This window comes from Dipodomys merriami, unplaced genomic scaffold (assembly GCF_024711535.1).
Source record: "Dipodomys merriami isolate MVZ:Mamm:240054 unplaced genomic scaffold, mDipMer1.0.p SCAF_1, whole genome shotgun sequence".
NCBI classification, from domain to species: Eukaryota; Metazoa; Chordata; class Mammalia; order Rodentia; family Heteromyidae; genus Dipodomys; species Dipodomys merriami.
In genome coordinates this window covers 99,405,489-99,428,206 of record NW_027202270.1, presented here as the reverse complement: position 1 = coordinate 99,428,206, position 22,718 = coordinate 99,405,489, and the positions used below count along the sequence as shown (strand labels likewise).

At 35.0% G+C, this 22,718-nt stretch overlaps 1 protein-coding gene across 7 annotated transcripts in view; it reads right to left on the bottom strand.

Annotated features, from left to right (window-relative positions):
• The window catches only part of Nubpl (NUBP iron-sulfur cluster assembly factor, mitochondrial), a 206,886-nt gene that overhangs the window by 113,415 nt on the left and 70,753 nt on the right, over positions 1–22,718 (bottom strand). For 3 of the 7 annotated variants that reach the window (XM_070026436.1, XM_070026439.1, XM_070026441.1), the window contains 2 exons: positions 7,720–7,759; positions 7,541–7,631 (listed from right to left, as the gene is read on the bottom strand). The exons of 1 other annotated variant lie outside the window; for it this stretch is intronic. In XM_070026436.1, the coding sequence (XP_069882537.1) occupies positions 7,541–7,631; positions 7,720–7,759 (131 nt within the window). Of the gene's footprint in view, positions 1–7,540; positions 7,632–7,719; positions 7,760–9,974; positions 10,043–22,718 lie in introns of all 7 variants that reach the window. 3 more of the 7 variants (XM_070026435.1, XM_070026433.1, XM_070026438.1) reach the window with 2 other exon arrangements.

Sequence of the window (22,718 nt, the reverse complement as noted above, 5' to 3'; positions counted from 1 at the left end):
TATGGAACCAACCCAGATGCCCTTCAGGAGATGAATGGATCAAGAAAATGTGGTATATATACACAATGGAATTCTATGCCTCCATCAGAAAGAATGTTAGGAAACGGAAAGACCTGGAAAAAATTATATTAAGTGAAGTAAGTCAGGCCCAAAGAAACATAGGTCCCATGGTTTCCCTTATTTGCAATAACTAGTATGTCTGAGACAAGCAGAAAAGGTCAGATAAGTTGATGTTAGGTGAAATGAACCCCAAGATAAGGACTGAAATGGGTTTTCTTTCTTGCTATTGTTTCTAACATATTTATAAGGTGATTTTTTTTGTTGCTTTGTATGTCCCTCCCCCACGGTATAACCCCTGTTTTCACTGTATTTGATGTAGGTATAATTTGTGGAGGGGAAGGGAAAAAACAAATTGTTTAAATAGGAATACAGGTTGACCCACTGGAACAATGAAATGTACAAGATGGTATGTGGAACTTTATAACTTTGGGAGGCAGGGATGGGAGGGCAGGGACGGTAAGGGGAAACAGAGGAGGAGGAAACAATGCTTGATAAGAAATGTACTCATTACCTTGCTCATGTAATTGTAACCCCTCTGTATGGTACTTTCACAATAAAAAAAACTTATTAATAATAAAAGACTCATCAGGGATCTATCTCAAAAAGCACGAAGTAGGAATTTTTTACCCCCCATTTCCTATGTGGAAGCAGGAAGTGTTTCATTTTTTTCTCCCACTTCTCCCTACTTTAATCTTGATATACTACAGTAAATCCTTCCTAAAAATTTTTAAAGCATAAATTTATGTTTATAAGAAAAAAAAAGACTCATCAGGCCTAAAATCTAAGAAAAAACAAACATGGACTTAGAATGGTAAAGTGCCTTTATCTCCAAAGGGGTACCAGACTAAGAACCATCACAACGGAATGGAGCTCAATATATGTATCAAAAGGCTGCAACTAGTCTGGTCTGGTTGTTGGACTAGAACAAATGTCCCAGAGCTAGAGTACACTCAACCTTTCAAATTGTTCCAGGTTCAAACTACTCAGAACGAGAGGTGAGAATATCATTTAGTCACCTTATTCCTATTGCTTTCTTGATAAAAAAAAATTAATCATTTAAAGCTTCAGATTACTCAGTACTTTTACTGGGTGAAAAATGTCTATATACTTGCATTACTAGGGAGCAGATGATAAAAGTAAATTGAAGAAATAATGACAGATCTACTCTACTGCTTGAGCAATTTGGCATAAATGACTTGGGTGGAACAGTTGATGCCAGTCTAAAATCTACAATAGCTTTTGGCCTCAGATATCTATAATAGCAACATATGAAAAAAAATTCTACTATAATAGCATATAAACATACTGTCATAACATTGAGTTGAAGATATTCATACAAGTTATTCCTGATAATTAGCAAACACAAAAAAAAGAAGGGTATTTTCAGTAGGAGGAAATGACAAGTAATTAATATTCATAGGCTATTTATAAATCTTGACAACTGTTCCCTTGGAACGTTGACCACAGGGTTTCCTCTATGAAATGGTACCGAAATAAGACTGAAACCTGATATCCTGTAAAATACTACCAATCTGAATGGTCAATGCTATATAATATGCAACCTTATTCTCTAAGTTCCAACTTTAACTGTCTTAAATAAAACATTGTACAACATAATATGTAAAAATCATCAAAACACACAGCATATTTAAATGTCATGCTTTTAAGGCAAAAGGAAGTTCATAACTAAGACTTTTCACAATTTAGAAGTTGGGGACTATCTTATACATCCTGTATCCTGAGATTAATCAACACCTTAAATATAGTAAGCAGACAAAAATGTCTACTGCTCAAGACGACAAAAAATCTGATGACATTCTAAAAAACAAAAATAATTATCTGATGTCAGCTCAATAAATAATTGTTAAATTAATAAATAAATGAATAGTATTAAATGGAACTTCCACTAAACTAATCAAACTAAGTCACTTATTAGATAATAATGCCTTATAAAAATACTTCAAAGAACTGAACTTTATTTGAAATATACTTCTATTTCCTTGTTCAGTAATGTATATTTTTAAAAAAGAATGCAGAAGTCAGAAGTAGGCCTAGCACAATTTACTTGTTAGCCATAGATTAAGCTTCTAGAGAAATCTAAGGGCAATAACTGAGCTTTATAACATAAAAACTGCTCCATCTATGAAAATAGAATAAACTCCATTGAAATTGTTTTAAGAAGTGGGGAGGGGGATAAGGAGAAGACAGAGGGGGTAAGACTGATTGGGGATGTATTGTATACCTATATGAAAATATCATAATGAAATACATGCCTCCCTCCCCAGTATAAATTTTAGGTATCTGAAAGACTACTCTCAGCCAATTGAATTAGTGTTCTTCCTGCCTAATGTTTCGTAGGGACCTAATAAAATATTTTTAAATATGCAATTTCCCAAAGGGAAAACAAATAGCAATGGTACCCACATAGGAGGAAAAAACTGGAAGAGAGCAAGGGAAGATATGACATTGTCCAAAAGCAGTGCACTCATTCCCTGACTTAGGTAACTGTAACCCTCTGTATATCACCTTTATAATAACAATAATAAAAAATTTAAAAATATGCAATTTGCTCAAGTACCTCAAGACACAAGCATAAAGGGGAATAAACGAGATAAAATGCCCAAAACTCCCAATAAAGACTTCACCTAAACTGGTCACTAATAGCTCACACCTGTAATCCTAGCTACTCAGGAGGCTAAGATCTGGAGGATCATGGTTCAAAGCCAGCCTAGGTAGGAAAGTCCAATTAACAATCAAAAAGCTGGAAGTAGAGCTGTGGCTCAAGTGGTAGAGCATGAGCCTTGAGCTGAAAAAGCTAAGGGAATGTCCCTGGGCCTTGCATTCAAGCCCAGTGTTGGGGGTTGGGGGGAAGAGAAAGGAAGTAGGAGACTTCACCTATAAATTAATACAAATCTGTGAAAAGTAATAAATTGCTTAGCGATATCAGAATTTAAGTTATCTTAAGAATATTGTTTAATATTTTTATCTTCTTGCTTAAACATGAGAACCTTGAAAACAATATATTATGCCATAAATCTGGATGAGAAAACTACTTTTCATTACTTACATAATATTAAAGGAAAAATTAATTTCCTTAGAAACTGTTTAAACAATGAATGATTACAAAGAAGGTCATCTACAGTTCTATTTTCATGCCTCCATATATTTTAACAGTCTCAGGATTTCCGTATCAATTACTACAGTCAAATATCAAGGGTTGAAAAATATGATTCCATTAAATGTATGTGTCTCACAAACACTGATGTTTAAGGATAAATATGAATTGTTCAACAATTCACCTTAAAGTAAACTTTAAGAGCCTGTTTAAAATCTTTGAGTATAATAAGTATGATAAAGAACACTGTTTACAATCAAATGAGGTCTCTATTCGAAAAATGTTTTTTGCTTCATATAAACTATGCTGAAATAGTACTGGTAAAAAAAATTTTGTACATATTTATTTACAACACATCAGTCATTACCTAATAAGCCTCTATTACTGCAGGTGTTAAATACAGAAAAGAATCTGGTTATTAATTGATCTACTAAACACCAGGGAAAATGACTATTATATTTTCTTGTATAATCATTTGCCATTTGACAAACTATGTGTCAAACTCCTTCCATTCTTCCCATGAGAGGTACTTAGGAGGTTTGAACTTTTGTGTTTTTCATTTGATACAGGATTAAGCAGAGCTTAGCCCAACTCAAAAGCAAAATTCCTTAGGAAATAAAAGGCTAAGAACATTCCTTATTCAAAAGTACAATTCCATTGTCAGGGAAATCACTAATGCCAACTATCAAGGGAAATTGTCTCATTCCTGTCGAAGGATCAGCTAAAGTGAAATTGCTTCTCTAGTTGCTAGGAAACAACCAACTCATTTCATGCCATTACCAGAACCCTACAGAAGAAATCTGGCACCTGCTTTACATTTGGGAATACAAGAGATTGAACTAAAAGCACTGAAACTGCAGCCAAGATTCCTGGTCTCCAGGGTTTACACTGTGACCACAGCAGGGTTTCACATCAGACTAGCCTTTGAAGTTTTCCTTTCTGCAGCTCTTTTTCTAATAACTAAAATTATTTTTTCAAACATCCCACATTTCCAAACTCAAAGATTCTAAGGCGACTTCCTTATTTACATTAAACGAATTACATCAGTGTTGCACACAGAATTTAGAAGAAAACAAAATACTTCTCAGGAAGTGTTATTCATTGATTGATATATACTAGACATTTATGCCTTTAGTTATTGAAATCAAAATGAAAAATAAAGAGAAACTGCTTCATATATTGGGGAAATGAAATGCATAGACAAATCCAGCACTCAAAATGACATTCTAGCATTTATCTGCCTAAATATATTAAAATCTAATAGTTTTCTTAACAGATCCTAAAGTTTAATTTCTATTTTGTATGTCCTGACAAGCTTTTCTATGCTGTATCAATATACTCATGAACATATGCCATATTTACTCAATAGTCTTTTCCCCTCTAGCAGATCAGATTGGAAGGTAGGGTATGCAGAAAAAATACTAGAAATTGGAAAGCTGAAACTAAGACACTTCTTATATTATTACCTCTGTATCCTAAAAAATAACTAACCTTCAGATGTTGTACATGATGGCAAAAGTAGTCCACAAACTATCTTCCTTCACTTAATTATAATGATCCTAGCAGGATTCCTGATCCTGTTAACAATTCTGATGTTCACCTCATTCTACTTACTCATGTCTACATTCTGGGCTCTATAACCTGCCCTAGGTATGACTTCAAACTCTTATTTTCAAGCAACACAGCTCACTCCACTAGCATGCCTATCTACTCCTGATCTGACTCTTCATACTCCACCTAGGGTTGCCAATTCAGGACTTACAGTAGAGTAAACTCATTCAGTTAAATTTGGGTATCAGATACAATGAATACGTTTCAGTATTGGTATGTTCTAAATTATTCCTTGTACACAGTGGGTTTGATACTAGTCTAGATTATATAACAAGACTATGTCTCAAAAAAAAAAAAGAGGAATTTGAGAGTTCATTACACAGTTCATCTGTTACACATGCATCTCAAAATGAATATAGAAATATGTTCTACTAGAATTGTCAACCTATGGTGTAGTTCTAGATTCAAAGTAGAATCTCAACAAATCAGAGGTAATTGTAAATTGATTGGGTAAATACAAATTACCCTTAATATTTACCTAGATCATAATTATAAACTTACACTTATGAGAAAAGATAAAATTTATTCCAAGTAAACTATAAATAAAATTTACAATCTGATATATTTAGCTTATATAAACAAGTATATTCTTCCTTTCTTAAAATAAGGTTAATTGAACAGATATAATGTATGAAACTATAATTATATATACTTAGAGTAAAATAAAATTATACTTTTATAAAACGTTTTGAAATCATTAAGTAACAGATTTAATTTTTTTCTACATCTGAGTAATTTCTAAACTGCTCCTATACCTCAATATTGTCTACAATGAGATTAACTAATCTAAGGAAGGTAGTTTATAAGCCAGGTGAAGGTGGCTCATGCCTGTAATCCTAGCTATTCAGGAGGCTGGGATCTAAGGATCACAGTTCAAAGCCAGCCCAGGCAGGAAAGTCCATGAGACTCTTATCTCCAATAAACCACTCAGAAAACTGAAAGTGGTGCTGTGGCTCAAGAGGTAGAGTTCTAGCCTTGAGCTGAAGAGCTGAGGGGCAGTACCCAGGCCCAGAGTTCAAGCCCCATGACCAACAAAAAAAAGGTAGCTAATAAAACAGATTTGCTCTTACAGACTCAAAAAAGCAACATAAAATAAGACACTGAGTTTTTCTATTTTTTAAATATATTTATTATCTTTAAGTAGTTGTATAAAGCAGTTGTCATTCACCAAAGCAGTTTATGAATACAATTCATCTTGATCAATGCCATCCCTTCCAAAATGTTCATCTTCCATCCCACCTCACCCCTTCCCTTATTTACCTTAATTTTAGGTTATGTATTGAATTTTTTGCCAATTAACAAGGCAATTTATATATTCAATGCATCTTCGTCTGTGTCATCACTTCAACCACATCTCCATCCCCATACAACCCACCCTTTCCCTTATATTTCTCAAATCTATGGTATATAATACAATGAATTCGGGCCAACATTTGCCTTCTTTCCCCCTTCATTCTTCTATCCCCCTCCCCTTGACCCTATCCTTCTCCCTTGCAAGAAGCCAATTCCTGGTATTTATTTTATTGGGCTTTGATTTAGTCTTTTTAAAGAATTATACTATTATACTATATATTAGATTGGGCTTTGATTTAGTCTTTTTAAAGAATTATACTATTATACTATATATATGCTATATATATTATATTATACTTGTGCTCTCTATAGAGTCTATTATACTTCAGTTAATTTATTTGTAACTCCTTGCTTACAACCCAGTAGTAAGATTTGAGGAAGATTTAAGGAAATGGAAAAACCTTCCATGCTCCTGGATTGGAAGAATTACCATTGTGAAAATGGCAATACTCCCCAAAGCAATTTACAAGTTCAATGCAACTTTAATCAAAATCCCAACAACATTCTTCAATGAAGTAGAAAGAGCAATCCAAAAATTCATATGAAATAACTAATAGCAAAAGCAATCCTTAGCAGGAAGAACAGTGTTGGAGGAATAACAATACCAAACCTCAAATTCTATTTCAAAGCCATAGTAATGAAAACAGCTTAATACTAGCACAAAAATAGGCTTGAGGATCAATGGAAAAGAATAAAAAGACCCAGCAATGACCTACAGACCTATAGCCAACCAATATTTGATAAGGGAGGCAAGAACAACAACAAATGGTGCTGGCAGAATTGGCTATACACATGCAGAAAACTGAAGCTAAATCCTTACATATCACCCTATACCAGAATCAATTCCAAATGGATCAAAGACCTCAATGTAATACCAGATACCATGGAAAAATTACAGGAAGTGTTAGGGGGAACTCTAGGGCTTCTAGAAACAGGTTGAAATTTTCTAAGTCACAAGAAGTCAAAGCAATACTGGATAAATGGGCTTGCTTCTGACTTAAAAGTTTCTGCATGGCAAAGTATAGCTAAAAAGCTAAATAGAAATCTACAGAATGGGAGGTTTTTACCAGCTATACATCAGACAAGGGTCTAATATTCAAAATATACGTACAGCTAAAAAAATAAACTCTCAAAAAAATACAACTCAATTAATAATGGGCTAATGACTTAAAGAGATAGTTTTTAATACTCATAAACAATGGGCAGGAGTAAATCAGGTAAGGGTGAAACTTGGTGCTGGTGCCACGTAACTCAGGTGCTACAGTACCCATTGACTCAGCCCATCAACTGAATTCCTTTGTAAAACATCCCAAATGGAAAAACTTTAGCAATTCTCTAATCATCAAATGAACTTACCACAGCCTTGACAAAATAAAACAGTATTTAATGCAATGCTCTTACCTGCCTTAACAATTTCTCAACAGCTGACATTACCAGAAGGCCTCTCCAAACCACTGGTGCTGTCTCCTCAACCAGGAAGCCCATAGACATACTACAACAATAACCAAAGCACAACAAATTGTGTTAAGTTACTGTATGTTATTTTGAAAAGTAATATAAAACTAAAGGAATATGCTTACCAAGCAATACCATAATTCAAAAGAGGTCTCATTAAGTTGTCTGAAATAAGAAAAAAAAAGTCTTTCTGTTAGAATAAACTGTTATGTATAAACATGCTAAATTTTTTCACTTTAAAATTGTTTTGACAAATAATTACAAATACATGTTTGCAGTATAGAATGGCTAAATCAGACTAATAAATATACTATTACCTAGTATACTATTTGTGGCAAAATATTTCACTCTACTTTTAGCAATGTTGAAATACACAATAATGTGAGCGATAGCCAACCCTATTTTTTTTTACTTGAAGAATAAGAGTTTGAAAAATATGAAAATACAAAAAGTTCAAAATTCTATTGTGAAATTTGACACAAGAAATTACATCTAATTTTAGGAGATAAAAATCTATGGCTAATAATCATGAACCCAGGCTCTACATTCTTGGTTTTACACACTATCCTCCTTTAAAAAAAAAAATCTTGAGTTATATGGCTTTAGCTTATAGTGGGTTTTTGTTGTCATTGTTGTTTTGTCAGTGTCAGTTCTGAACTCAGGGCATGGCGCTGTCCCTGAGCTCTTCAGCTCAAAGCTAATGCTCTACCACTTGAGCCACAGTGCAACTTCTTGTTTTCTGGTGGTTAATTGGAGATGAGTCTCACAGATGTTCCTGCCCAGGCTGACTTTGAACCACAGTCCTCAGATCTCAGCCTCCAGAGTAGCTAGGATTATAGGCATGAGCCACTGGTGCCTGGCTTTATAGTGAGTTGTTTATTTTTAAGACATACTCCTGAGCCATGGAGTTTCCCTATATTTAAAATACATTCATTATTTTTGAGAGACAGGTAACAGAGTAGAAGGTACAGAGCTTTCTCAAACTCTCTCCCAGTTTTTGTCTTCTGCTCCCTCCCAAGTTGTATAGTTCATTTTCAACATAGTGTCTACTGAGTATACCTGCTGTATTTGTTCATCCTTTTTTCACTTTGGATATGTTTCTTTTTTATTAAATCCTTACAACAACTCCATGAAACAAGTGACTAATCTGTTTAAAGCTGAGAAAACTACAAGGACATCCTTAGCCTCCCCTCCAAACAAGCTCTACTTGATCCCTTTTATCATTTACTCCAGCATTTAACATAAACAAAATGTTCTTTTGTATGATTTATCTATCCCTCACCAACTAAATACTGTGTTCCTCTTGCTTATTAACTGCTGTTCATAAACATGTTCATATAAATGCCAAAGCAATTTTATAAGTAGATAACTGTCAAAAGTCACAAAGATAAACAGTCAAATGTGGAGGGAAACTTCTATATCCTGTAGTTGATCATTAAGTATGTTTAATGCAGTAAATTATTATTTATTATGAGAAATTAACAACTTGCTAGCTATATTGGACAAATTTCCTTCATATGAACTGTGAAATCTTCAAATGATATGTAAAATACTTAAAGAATAGATGAAATTAGAAAAGTGAACTATCCAAAATTAAATAATAAAGTAAGGATTTGAATTTCCTCACAAGTCCCATATTCTTGTTTGTTTGTTTTTTGTCAACCCTGGGGCTTGAACTCAGGGCCTGGACACTGTCCCTGACCTTTTGCTCAAGGCTCTCACACTCTACCACGTGAGCAACAGAGCCTCTTGCAGCTTTTTCTGTTTATGTGGTAGTGAGGAATCTAACCCAGGGCTTTATGTGTGCTAGTCAAGCACTCTACCACTCTACCACATTCCCAGCCCCTAAGTCCCATATTCTTTCTAAAGAAGCAGAAGGTTTGTGGTACTTCAACATACCATAATATTCAGTAGAAAATCTAGTTATAGAAGATAGGTTTCCTTCCATTTCTTAAGGATTCCCAGACAAGCTCCCCAAAACAATTCAGCAGTACCCTGAAAGGTTATTCAATAAAAATCATCTCTTTCATCCTCTATTGCTTCTCTTTTTTTCTTGTTTAGAGGGGTCTGTCTATATTGTCCAGGCTGGTCTCAAACTACTGGGCTCACAGGATCCTCCCACTTTAACCATATTTCAAATCAATGAAAATGTCTTACATAGGGTTAATACAAGTCATAACTGCAATTGATTTTTTTGTTTGTTCTGGAATATTCTGGTTATCTTCAACCTTTTTTCAATATGATGTTTCCAGTTTTCTTATCAAATTTATCTGATGTATAAAACTTTTTCTTCTGTTAGTATAACTGGCTTCTAAAACTCTGAAATTCATTTTAAGCAGTAATAATACAAGAGAATCAGGAACTGGAACTTGAAACTTACTAGCAATACACAGCCACCAATAGTGATAAAAAGAAGATTTAGGAGCAGTAGTAAACGGGAACAACATACTAGGATGAAAAAAAAGATAAAATTATACTTCCCATAGAACCAAAAATGCCTGCTAATGTGTATATTATGCAATAAAAATTCAAACATTAAAAAATTTTGGTAAGCAAGTGTCAGAGGCTTACTCCTGTAATCCTAACTACTCAGGAGGTTGAGATCTGAGGACTTGGATTCAAAGCCAACCTGGGAAAACAAATACAGGCAACTCTTATCTCCAGTTAACCAGCAAAAAGCCAGAAGTAGAGTTGTAGCTCAAGTGGTAGAGAAACAGCATTGAGCAGAAAATCTAAAAGACAATACCAAGACTCTGAGTTTAATTCCCAGTATTAGCATACCAGTTTATACATGCGCACACATACACACATATACACACATGTATAATTATGACTGTCACCATGAAGAGACAACTAGGAATACAGTAAATATAATACAAATAAGAGGTATACGAACTTTGTATACTAGCTTTAGTGTTGACTTTAACAATATGGTTACAGACTGTCACACACAGGATTTATTTTGAGAGAAGAGGAAAGACACAATAAAAATGAAAAATTGCCGGGCACTGGTGGCTCACGGCTATAATTCTAGCTACTCAGGAGGCTGAGATATGAGGATCGTGGTTCAAAGCCAGCCCGGGCAGGAAACTCTGAGAGACTCTTATCTCCAATAAACGATCAGTAAAACCAGAAGTGGCGCTGTAGCTCAAGTGGTAGAGTACTAGCCATGAGCTGAAAAGCTGAGGGACAGCGATCAGGCAGAGTTCAAGCCCCAAGACCAAAAAAAAAAAAAAAGAAAGAAAAATTATTTTAAGAAGGCTGCTAAAAATAATCTAACATAATAAGATGCAATAATAAAGTCATAGCTGCAGAATGTAAATAAACAAATTCCAATGAAAATTTAAATCCATAAAAGATAATGTATAAATAATAGGAGACTATTCCCTCCCATAAATGTTTTTGTATAAATGTTTTGTACTATCCTACCCATTTAGTTTCAGAAGTTGGAGAGTTTATACAAATGATTTATATATTAGAGTATACAGTTAAGAAGTGAGAGTAAAGGAAAGAAAAGGAAACAGAGTCACACCACAGCAAAATGAAAGGTAAAAGAAACTGGAATTTGGGGCAGCTTTTGATTTCAGTTACAAAGCTATCATTAAAGTAGTTCTGGAACAGTTAACTGTTTTAAAAGATCTATTCTGTGCCAGTTAAGATTATAGGCAATGATTGCCTTATATATAATTGATATACACCCTATAAAGGCTACCTATAAATTCTATTGTTAAAAGGATTTGAAGGCTTGTAGAATACTCTGCATAAGAAAATTCCTCCCAACCACACTCTGACATATTTATTGAATGTCTAGTATATGCCAAGTGGTGGAGTTGATGATGGGCTATAAAGACAAATACAGACACAATATCTTTTTTCATTAAATATGAAGTCTAGATAAGAGATAAGCACTAATCAAACAATCACTGTACAAAAGGACACTTGCCACTGTACCCAGTCCTCAAAAGAAGGCACAGAATTTGGACTAGTCCTAGATATCTTTGCAATAAAGGAAATTTCATAATTCAAAAAGGTACCTAATAAAATTGATAGTTTTATACATCATTATAGGTCATTAAAATCCAAGCAAAGATATTGGAAGTCTTACTGAAGAGAAACATCATTTATGCCTTAGTTATTTTTATAATAGGATCTCATATTTTGGTTCAGGCAGGCTTGGACTGGGTCTTCCTATTAAACTTCCAACATACCTAGGATAGCAGACACACACCAATGCATCCAACATTTCACTGGTTGAGACGGAGTGTCATGAAGTTTTTGTCTGGGCTGGTAAACAATGTTCCTCCAGGTATGAGCCACTGTGTCTATTTTTCTTTTTTCTAACAAGCATGAAGTGTTATCATGTTGTAATCAAATATAGTTTGGAAAGGGGATGTCTCAAACTTTTTTTCTCAGGCTGCTCTTAAACTACAATCCTCTTATTTTCAGCCTTTCAAGTATCTCAGATACTTGATAGTAAACTTGTAGTATCTAAGATACTACACTCAGTTTTGGTAGGTATCAATATCTAGAAATAAAAATATACTATCTATAGTTATATAGAGAGATACATATATAGATCTTAGACACACTTTATATATATGCATATAAATGCATTCCAACAGGCATGAAGTGATATCCCAGTGTGTTTGAATACTTGCTTGCTTTAGAAATCATCTATTTACAATTCTGCCCATTCTGCTATAAGGTTCATTGCTTTTGTGTTACTGAATTATTTGAGTTCCTTATATTTGGTTATTTAAGCCTTATCACATATATGGTTTGCAAATATCTTCTCCCATTCCATCAGTTATAAGAGAAGAAAAATATAAATGTATACTACTCAATACCTGGTCTTCTCAACAATGTTATTCATTTTTAAAACAAATGCCAAACATATAAAATAATATTGATATTTCATAGCAGTTCTCGAACATTGGTGTTTTTATTACATCTAGCTCTCCATAAGTAGCTAATGAACCTCAGGTATGAAGACATCATTTTTTTTTCAATAAAAGTCATTCCCAAAAAATGCTATTAGGTTTTATCTTCATACACTTATGCAAGCATTGGATTATACCAATGTCTGCTAATTCATGTTGCTAATTCTGCTAATACACTTGAGTAGTATACATTAATATTTTTCTTCTGATATAACTGATGGAATGCAAAGTCTATATGTAATAAGGCTTAAACATCCAAAATATAAGGAACTCAAGCAATTCAGTAACACAAAAACAATGAACCTTACAGAAAAGTAATGTGAGTGCCAAGATATTGTGGAGGAATACATATTATCAATCAGAGTGAACATAGAGTCAAAGGACCTAAAGGCCTCTTTCATGACAGTTCTACCTTCACCTTCACCCTAGTCAGGTAGAACTATTATGACCTATCATAGAAGTTCCCTCTATGGCATTAGGAATTTTCAAGACCATGTCTTTTCTTATAACTCAACATATCATTCATCCTTTCCATCATTTAAGCAACCTCTTAACACAATCCTTAATTTCTGGCTTTGAACTGCTGCTATTTTGTATGCCATATTGAGATTGAACAGATCTCCTGATAGATTGATTAATGGATTGGGTTCTTGCTTTATTCTGCTTGTCTTCTAGTCTGGATTAATGCCACAATGCTAGTCACTCTGCTGACAGTGAGAATACAACAGAGAAATCTAATTTATTGGTAATTTATTGCTGTTACTTCCAGAAAATGATAGCTATTAGAATTGATATAAATTATTATTGTAAAACTGAATCTTGCATACATACCATATTAATTATCTGACTTTTAAGTATGACTATTGTACACCCTTATTAACTATAAAGGATACTCTTTTTCAAAGATTAACCAGATATCTTAATAAGTCTAAGAAACAATACACATTTCTTAGTAGATAGCAATAAAATAAGTAGCAAAAGGGGGAGATAAATATCTATCACAATAGTCAAACTGACAGAATTATGAAGACTTTTTTCCTGGTATTGGAGTTTTGAATCCCAGTCCTTTTACTTGCTAGTCAGGTATTCTAACACTTGAACACACTTCCAGGACTAATGTTTTGTTATTTTTTGAGATAGCATGTCACTTCCCACTCAGATGAGAGACTGGGGGGGGGGGGGGAGGAAAGGGTAGAATCTTACTATGTAAGGCTTCTTAGTAGCTAGGATAATAGCTACTATAAGCCAAGGCATCCAACTCTTCCTTGCAAACAGGGTTTCCCTGGGCTGGCCTCAAACCCTGATCCTAACAATCTCTGCTTCCCAAGTAGCTGGGATTACAGGTATGAGCCACCAATGTTTTTGCATATCATATAAGTCACTGACTACTTCTAAGAACTATGAATGCTCAAATCTGGGCAACCCTACTTAAATAATAAAACGATCCATGATCAGAAAGACAATCAAAATGTAAGAACAGTAAGAAATGAGCAAAAGCTGAAGACTACAAGTTATTTAGCTGAGAAAAAATGTAAAGGTTATAATCACTGTTATCAAAGAAAAAAAGTAAGACTAGGTGGCTCTCATGAGGGCAGAACTAGAAAATTATGTGAAAGTTAAGAAGAAAGCAAATTTGTATTCAAAATAGAGAATACTTAACAAATACAACTGTCATAAGACTGCAAAATCTCTCAGAATGCCAATCTCTCTGTTGTTTGAAGTTTTGAAGCCAAGCACTGACTTCTCTCTATGAAAGTCCTAGATCAATATTCTTACACCACAAGGCTGCTTGATGTACACTGACAATCTGTTTGGTGTAGGTAGCTCCTTCATAAATTAACTTGTCTAGCTCTTCTAGATTACCTGCCAGAACTTCTACATCAACACTGCTGTTTTACTTACAATTGTATGTTACAAGACAGCTTCCTTCGTTACACCTCATGAACCAACCCAATCTGGACCAGTTTCAATTTTTCTTCTGTCCCTCCCTTACCTCTCTGTCTTCCCAGAACTGATTAGGGATTAAAGCCTTGCTATGAACAAGTGAATGCTCTAGCTGTCCAGTCACTAAAAGGTTCTCAATATCAGCAACAAGGCTATTTCATCTTATTATTTATGTGTTAACTAGAGTAGCACTTTGAGTTTTCTTTCAAAATTCTCCATCTTTTGGCTAATGTCAAATACAAATACTTTGCATTCATAACTTGGCCTTTTAGTGCCTTTGCACTTTCTTAGCTTTTGACATGGCTTTTCCTTCTTCATTAAAATTTTAGATATAAGGTCGATTGTGTCCTGGAAGGTAGGGCAGTATTATTTATCAGTCAGTTGCAATACTGTTATGTTTCAGGGAATAAGGAGGTCCCAAGGAGAAGAAAGAGGTGAGAAAAGCTTGTTCACACCATTTAACAATTAAGTTTACCATCCTATATGGGTATCACTCACAGCACCTAAAATAATAGTAACATTAAGATCCAAGTTTCCCATAACAGGGCTGGGAAGGTGGCTCAGTGGTAGAGCGCTAGCCTTGAGCTGAAGAGCTGAGGGACAGCGCCCAGGCCCAGAGTTCAGGCCCCACGACCGAACCCCCCCCCCCAAAAAAAAAGTTTACCATAACAGATAAAATAATGAAGTTTGAGACAATGCTAGAATTACCAAAATGTGACACAGAGACATCAAATGAGCAAATTTTGTTGGAAAATGGCACCATGAGATTCATTTAAAGCAAGCAACTGAAGTAACAATAAATCTTCATTTAGTTAAAACCAAAAAAAAACAATAAATATAGAACACAATAAAACAGGATATGTCTTTGTTTGTGATTATCTCTTATCTGCAGAATCCAGAATAGTATCAGTGGATATAGTGTCTGATTGCTATGAAACCAAAATTGATAGTGATGAGCTCATTCAACTTTCTAGAGACCTAGAAAGTTTAGAAAAACTGTCAAGTAGCTGGTGTATTGGCCAAATCTGTAATCCCAGCTACTCTGGAGATAGAGATGGGAAACATCATAGCTCTAGCACAGTCTGAGAAAAAAAAGTGAGACCCATTTCAACACCCCAATCATGGTAGCATGCACCTGTCAATCCTGCCATACAGAATGCATAAGTAGGATTATGATCCATGGCCAGCTTCAGGCCTCCTGAGTTCAAATCACAGTACTACAAAAAAAAAAAAAAAAGAGAGAGAGAGAGAGAGAGAGAGAGAAAAGGCTATGAACAGAACTTTGTTACACATTGGAATAGGACATATCCCCAAAAGTATACATGCACACATTGTCACCTTCAATTCCTTGAAAATTCAAGATAATATATAGCATTACATGTTAAGATCCAGAACAGTAATCAGAGAATACTACAGCACTGGAAAAAATTAAATTAAATTTAAAGACAAATGGGTTAAGCCTGGTGACTGCCTAGGCTTACTATCCAGAGGCAACATCCATCCCAAATAGCCCAGTAACCTTGCTTAGCTAAGAGAAGAGAATTTGAGTTAGGTGAAGCCAAGGCAGATAGAGGTTATGAGGCAGAATATGAAAAAGGAAGGAGCAACTCTGGGGAGAAAACTCGGCAGAATTACAGGAGAGACATATGGGGTCTTTCATGTAATGAAGGAAATTTACCTGACACTAAGGAAGGAACCACTAGAGAGTATAAGTTGTAAATTCCCAGACATTGCACACTGCTGGATATGTTTATATTCCCAGCAGCCAGACCAATATATGAAGAATGGTAAATTCTCCCTCAACCAAAAAACATCATTAAAGGTGTCATTCTAGATATGCTGTCAAAATAGTGAGCTGGGTCAATCTGACTCCAAAGACCAAGATTGTTGGAATAGCAATAAATCATAGGCCTTAGTAAAAGGGGGGGGGGAGTAAAGGAAAAACTGCCCCTACCCACAGAATGACAGAAGAGGGAAAACAGGAACACATATCTCTTCTAGAAAGGAGAAAGATTGAGAGGTATGACATGTTCCTAGGCACATATCATTTTCATCTCAGTTAGTCTCCCTTAATTCTACCACCTTCCTGGAGCCATTCTCTACACCCAACCTCTACCTTCACAGAATTTGACATCCTTTCATCTCCTACATATTATTTAAAGGAAATTAATATTTCATTTGTTAAAGCATCAAATACATTATATTACTTTATCTGTACTTCTAATCAGGTTACACACAGCTTATGAACAACTTCTATGTCTTCTAGTCTATACAACATGATTCCAGTGTTTATTATAGTGATCATATTCAAGTTTAATACTTTTGAAAATGTATTTGGGGGGGTTCAGAAATAGTTAATCAATTGCAAGTACCTTAATATGAGTATAGTAAATAAATAGAAAGAACCTAGTTCAAGTATCTGTAGGACTTTTCTTCAATATACCCTACATTCATATTTCCATACTTTAGACACAAATTCCTCCATTTGTAAGCACTCACTTCCATACTGTTTTGATAAAAGAAGACACAAAAGTATAGTCAGCAATGTCCTGAAATTCTTAAGAAGCATTACTAAAGTAGGCACCAAGACTTATGACTTTTGGTTGAAAATGTTCCATTTGAAACAGCTAACCAAGTAACCTCACTGGAGATCATTATGAACCTTTGAGTTGTTCCACAAGGTAAAATGATGTTCATAATAATATGAAAATATTATCTCTAATTATTAGGCAGCAACAAGCTAGAAGTGGAAGTGTGACTTAAATGGTAGAGTACCATTCTTGAGTTGAAAAGCCAAGTAAGAGTGCAGGGCCCTCTGTTCAAACCCCAGTACCAGAATACAAATACAAATAAAAATTAAAAAGTTCCAGGTTCACTGTACTAATTGGATAGGTTTCAATCTTTTTTTTCTCTCTTTTTCTTTTTTTTTTTTGGGGGGGGGGGGGGAGGAGGGGGAAGCGACAGGTCCTGGATCCAGGTCCTTAAAGTCAGAACCTGGACTATGTCGCTGAGCCTCTTTGTGCTCAAGAACCTGGGCAATGTCCCTGAGCCTCTTTGTGCTCAAGGTTAGTACTCTACCATTTGGGCCTCAGAGCCACTTCTGACTTTTCTAAATAGTTTATTAGAGATAAGAGTCTCACTGACTTTCCTGCCTGAGCTGGCTTCAGATCTCAGCTCCAGAATAGCTAAGATTACAGAAATAAGCCACCACCACCTGATGGTTTCAATCTTCTTTAAAAAAAAAAATCAGGGGGCTGGGAAGGTGGCTCAGTGGTAGAGCGCTTGCCTTGCATGCTTGAGGCCCTGGGTTCGATTCCTCAGCACCACATAAGCAAAAAGAAAAAAGCCGGAAGTGGCGCTGTGGCTCAAGTGGTAGAGCGCTAGCCTTGAGCTGAAGAGCTGAGGGACAGCACCCAGGTCCAGATTTCAGGCCCCACGACCGGACCCAAAAAAAAAAAAAAAAAATCAAACAAAAAATGCCGGCCCTTTTTATTGATACATTACAAGAAGGATGTACACATAAGCATCTTGGCTGCTTGCTGACTTACAACAGGTATGTTAAGAGAAAGGCCAAGGGCAATAGTTTGAGTAGCGAGCTGAATGAGAGACATTTTTCACTGAATACTATTTTTAACCAAAAGACAGTTGATAGATAAATAATTGCTATTGAGACTTGGACATCTGGCATATAAAATGAATGATCTATTACTCAAAGATACAATTGATAGTATTTGTTGCCTAAAATAAAATGAGGTATTTTAAACAAAATTAGAACATCATTTTACCTTGTGGAACAGCTTCCTAATACTTAAAAATTATCTGATGATGGGGTTGGGAAGGTGGCTCAGTGGTAGAGCGCTTGCCTTGCATGCTTGAGGCCCTGGGTCTATTCCTCAGCACCACATAAGCAAAAAGAAAAAAGCCAGAAGTGGCGCTGTGGCTCAAGTGGTAGAGCACTAGCCTTGAGCTGAAGAGCTGAGGGACAGCTCCCACGCCCAGAGTTCAGGCCCTACAACCGGACCCAAAAAAAAAAAAAAATCTGATGTTAATAATACAAAATTAACAAATGTGGCTTTTAAATTTTTTATTACATAATGAAATATGTAAACATTTGGAAGACTAGCATAAATCAATGAACTGGAAGAAAATGGTAAATCTATTATAAAATCATGCATAAATATATAGTCCAATTCAAAGTCTAAAATGTACCAAAAGATTCTGATATAACAGATTGAAAAGTTCATGGATATGGTTACTGATTACATATGCAACTAATCTTTAAAAATAAAAATAGGCCTTCTCAAATGTTGGCACAGAATCAAAGAAGAAAATCCACTTTTTAAAAAGATTATTAAAATATTATTCCCTCGACTAGGTATGGTAGCTCATTTCTGTTACCTTAGCTACAAAGGAAGCTGTGACCAAGTGGTAGACCACAGTTCAAGGCCAGCCCGTAAGACTCTTTCTCAACCAATAGCTGGGTTCAGCAGAATATGTCTCTCATCCCAGCTATATGGTAGACTAAGATTGACAGAATCATGGATCCATGTCAGCCCAGACAAAGGAAAGCCCATGAGACTCCATGACAACAGAAGAAAGCAGCATGGTGATTCACACTTGTCATCTCAGCTACAGTAAAAAGCATGAATAGAAAACCACTGTTTAGGTGCAGGCTGGGCAAAATAATCAGTATAATAAAGGGCTAAAGGTATGGTTCAGTGTTAAGAGTGTCTGCCAACAAAGCACAAATCCTAGGTACAAACCCTAATGCAAAAATAAATAAATAAATAAAACCCTCTACTGATCATTTGTCTTTGTATCTTTCATAGGGCTAGATTTTCATCATATACTTCAGCTAAAAAAACACACACTGTAATAATTTAAAAGGAAACATGAGTAAAAGAGTATAGCAATCTCCCAATATTAAGGCAGAATTATGTGGGGGCAGTACTGAGGTTTGAATCAGGGCAATGCACTTTCTAGAAAGGTATTCTTCCATGTCAGCTAAACTCCCAGCCCTTGTTGCTTTAGTACAGTATTTCAGATAAAGTCTCATTTTTTTTCCATGGGCCTGGCCTTGAGCCACTGTCCTCCTGAGATCTACCTCTCATATAGCTGAGATTGTAGGTATGCACCACCATGCCCACCCTAAGAATTATGGACAAATATAATCATAATATTCAAAATACCGATGTGAAAATGGAACCACGTAATTTAAGGGTATGGGTGGGGTTGAGATAGATAGGAGAGAGAATGATAGAAGGTAGTGACCTCTACCAAAATACATTGGACTCATAAATGCCATGCTCAGTGGAAACATCTTTGTACTGAATTTAAACTTTGGGCCTGTACTTCCTAAGGCAATCATTCTACTACTTGAGTGGATGACTCCACGTCCCTAAGACAGATATTTAAACGACTTACAAAAACATAAAACATCTCTCTTCTCAATTTTTCTTTTTTCTTTTCTTTTTTTCTTTTTTTTTTTTTTTTTTTTTTTTTGATGCCAATCCTGGTCTTGAAGCCAGGGTCTGGGAGTTATCCCTGAGCTTTTTTGCTCAAGGCTAGTGCGACACTACTTAAGCCATAGCTCCACATCAGACAGTTTTGTTAACTGAAGATAAGAGTCTCACAGACTTTCCTGCCCAGTCTGGCTTCTAACTGGCTTCTTTCTTAGCCTTCTGAATACCTAGCATTATGGACAAGAGCCACCAGTGCCAAGCAATTCTCAAGTTTTTAAAACCAGAAAATAATAATTTTTCATCAAAACACTGATCATGTTAATAAATTTATGGTTTTCTAATATGTTAGTATAATTTTGTTTTAGTTCCTAATATAGTAAGTATGAATAAATGCAATTAGATTAATAAAAGCTATTTGGGATCCTGAGTAGCTCTGGCATCATGGGATCATAAAAAATTCCAAAGACAAAAAAAAAAAAAGTTTTAGGATCATTACACTATATTATACTATAAAATCCTAAGAGGTTGAAGATACATACAATAAACAAAAATGTACAATATTTTATTTGTATAAAGGTTTTTAATTTCATTGCATTTTTTCTTAAAGAAATTTTAAAAAATCATTCCACAGTACTCTTCACATCTGCATGTCTTCTCTAGAACTTTACTTACTTCTTCTTCTTCCTCTTTTTCATTACCAAGAAGTGAAATGTGGGGACAGAAAAGAATTAAGAAAGGGGCAGACGAGAATCATGGTAATTGTCTTCCTCATGTGTTTCAAAAACTGATTTACAACAAAACTAATAAAAACAACTGAGAAGTATGGATTACTTATCATATGCTAGACACGGTTCTAAGTATTTCGTATATAACTCAATTCTGAATTAGCTACTAATTATATAATCACTAGTAGTAGGTCCTAACACATTTTCTATTCAGTGGGTCTGTGATAAATAAGCCTAGAAACTTGTACACGTAACAAGCACTTCTAAATGTCTAAAAGGTGGTTCCTGAGGAAACATTAGGTCCCCAACTCTTCCACTAACCATGATGTGACTCAAAACAAATAACTTATTTCTACATGTTGGTAGATGATTTCTCTCTCTATAGGGTTTTCTATCTCTAGTATATCACTAGCTTCAATGTATATGTTACAATAGAAACCCTAAAAACATACAAACTTGTGAGAAAAAGTCACTCAACAGCCTGGATCAGAACTGGGATCAGGTAGTAGAAATACAGATTGTTTGAAGGGAAAGGATAGGCAAGAAGAAAAGCCAACTTTTGAACAAACTTACACATTTCTCAGAAAACTATAGATCACCACAGCCTTTGTTACTTATTACCATTTGGAGTCTCTGCCTGAGATTACCAAGTAACAAGAGTCACTTGAGAAGAAGGAAGGAGGTTAGAAAGAAGATATAAGCCTCATATATAATCTCTTTATCTTTTTTAACTTTAATTTTATTGTCAAGGTAATATACAGAGGGGTTACAGTTATGTATGTAAGATAGAGTACATTTCTTGTCAAACTTGTTATCCCTCCCCTCATTTTTCTCCCACTTTCCCTACCTCCTAGGATCCCCCAAGTTGTACTAAAGATAAAGGTTATTTTTGAGGTAAAGTAGTAGAAGACAGTTTATAGATAAAATATCTCACAGGTTTTGCTCATGACAGATGGACTACACTTATAGTTCTATGCTCAAGTTTTATTATAATATCAAAATGTTAAAAGATAAACATGATTTTCATTACATATTTTAAAAAATAAATGCCAATCTCTTGCCCCATTTTGTGCACTATGATTGGAAGCTTTCTCAGGATCCATGGAAGAATACAATTTCCTCTCTATTTTATTGTCCACTCTTCATACTTTTTACTATTTGCTATATTTAATGTGCTGCTATTTTCTCTCTTTCATTAGACTTTCAACTTTTGACTTTATATCTTACTCATCTTTTCCCCTAAAGCATAGCATTATACTATGATAGAGAAGTTCAATAAATGACTTTCAAATAATTTCCAGGTATCAAGCATAATATGATTCCTCAAGAACCACAATCTAGTCTGGATCCAGAAGTCTTCACAAATTATATAAACTGGATATAAGGACATATTGTTAACTCTAAAATACAAGTTTCAGTTTTCATCTTATTTAGCCACTCTAAAATTGTTTAACACTTCCTCCCAGAACTATCTTCTTCCTTGACTTCTAGGGCACATTTATTTCCTTGTCTTCTTTCTACTTCTTTAGTTGTCCTTTCTCAGCCTTTCTCAGATTCCCTTGGGTTGTTTTCCCCAAGGTTCTACCCTCAGTTTTAAACTTGCCTCCCTCTAAAATTCTTTTGGGTTATCTTGTTAAAAATCTAAGTATAAGTGATACCTAAAGCAAGGAAACCTACTATAGGAGAATGCCTTGAGTGTTGTAAGATGTTTACAAGCATTCCTGGCCTCCACCAATTAGCTGTCTTCAATTATGACAATCAAAACTGTCTCTGGTCATTGAAAATGTCTCCTAGAGAGCAAAATCATCACGGATTGAGGTTTGCTGATCTTAACAACTTCAATGACTCCCTGACTGCCTCTGCCTGGGGGCTTGTGGAAATTGGATGAGAGTTCTGAAGAACCTCATGGGTATATACATGCAAATAACAGATATATGCTGGTGACCATGATAGATATATATGTATACATACATTATATAGTGTACATATATCTAACAATATATAGTGTGCATTGTCAGTATGCTGCTAATTCATAAATCTGTGCCAAATCCTC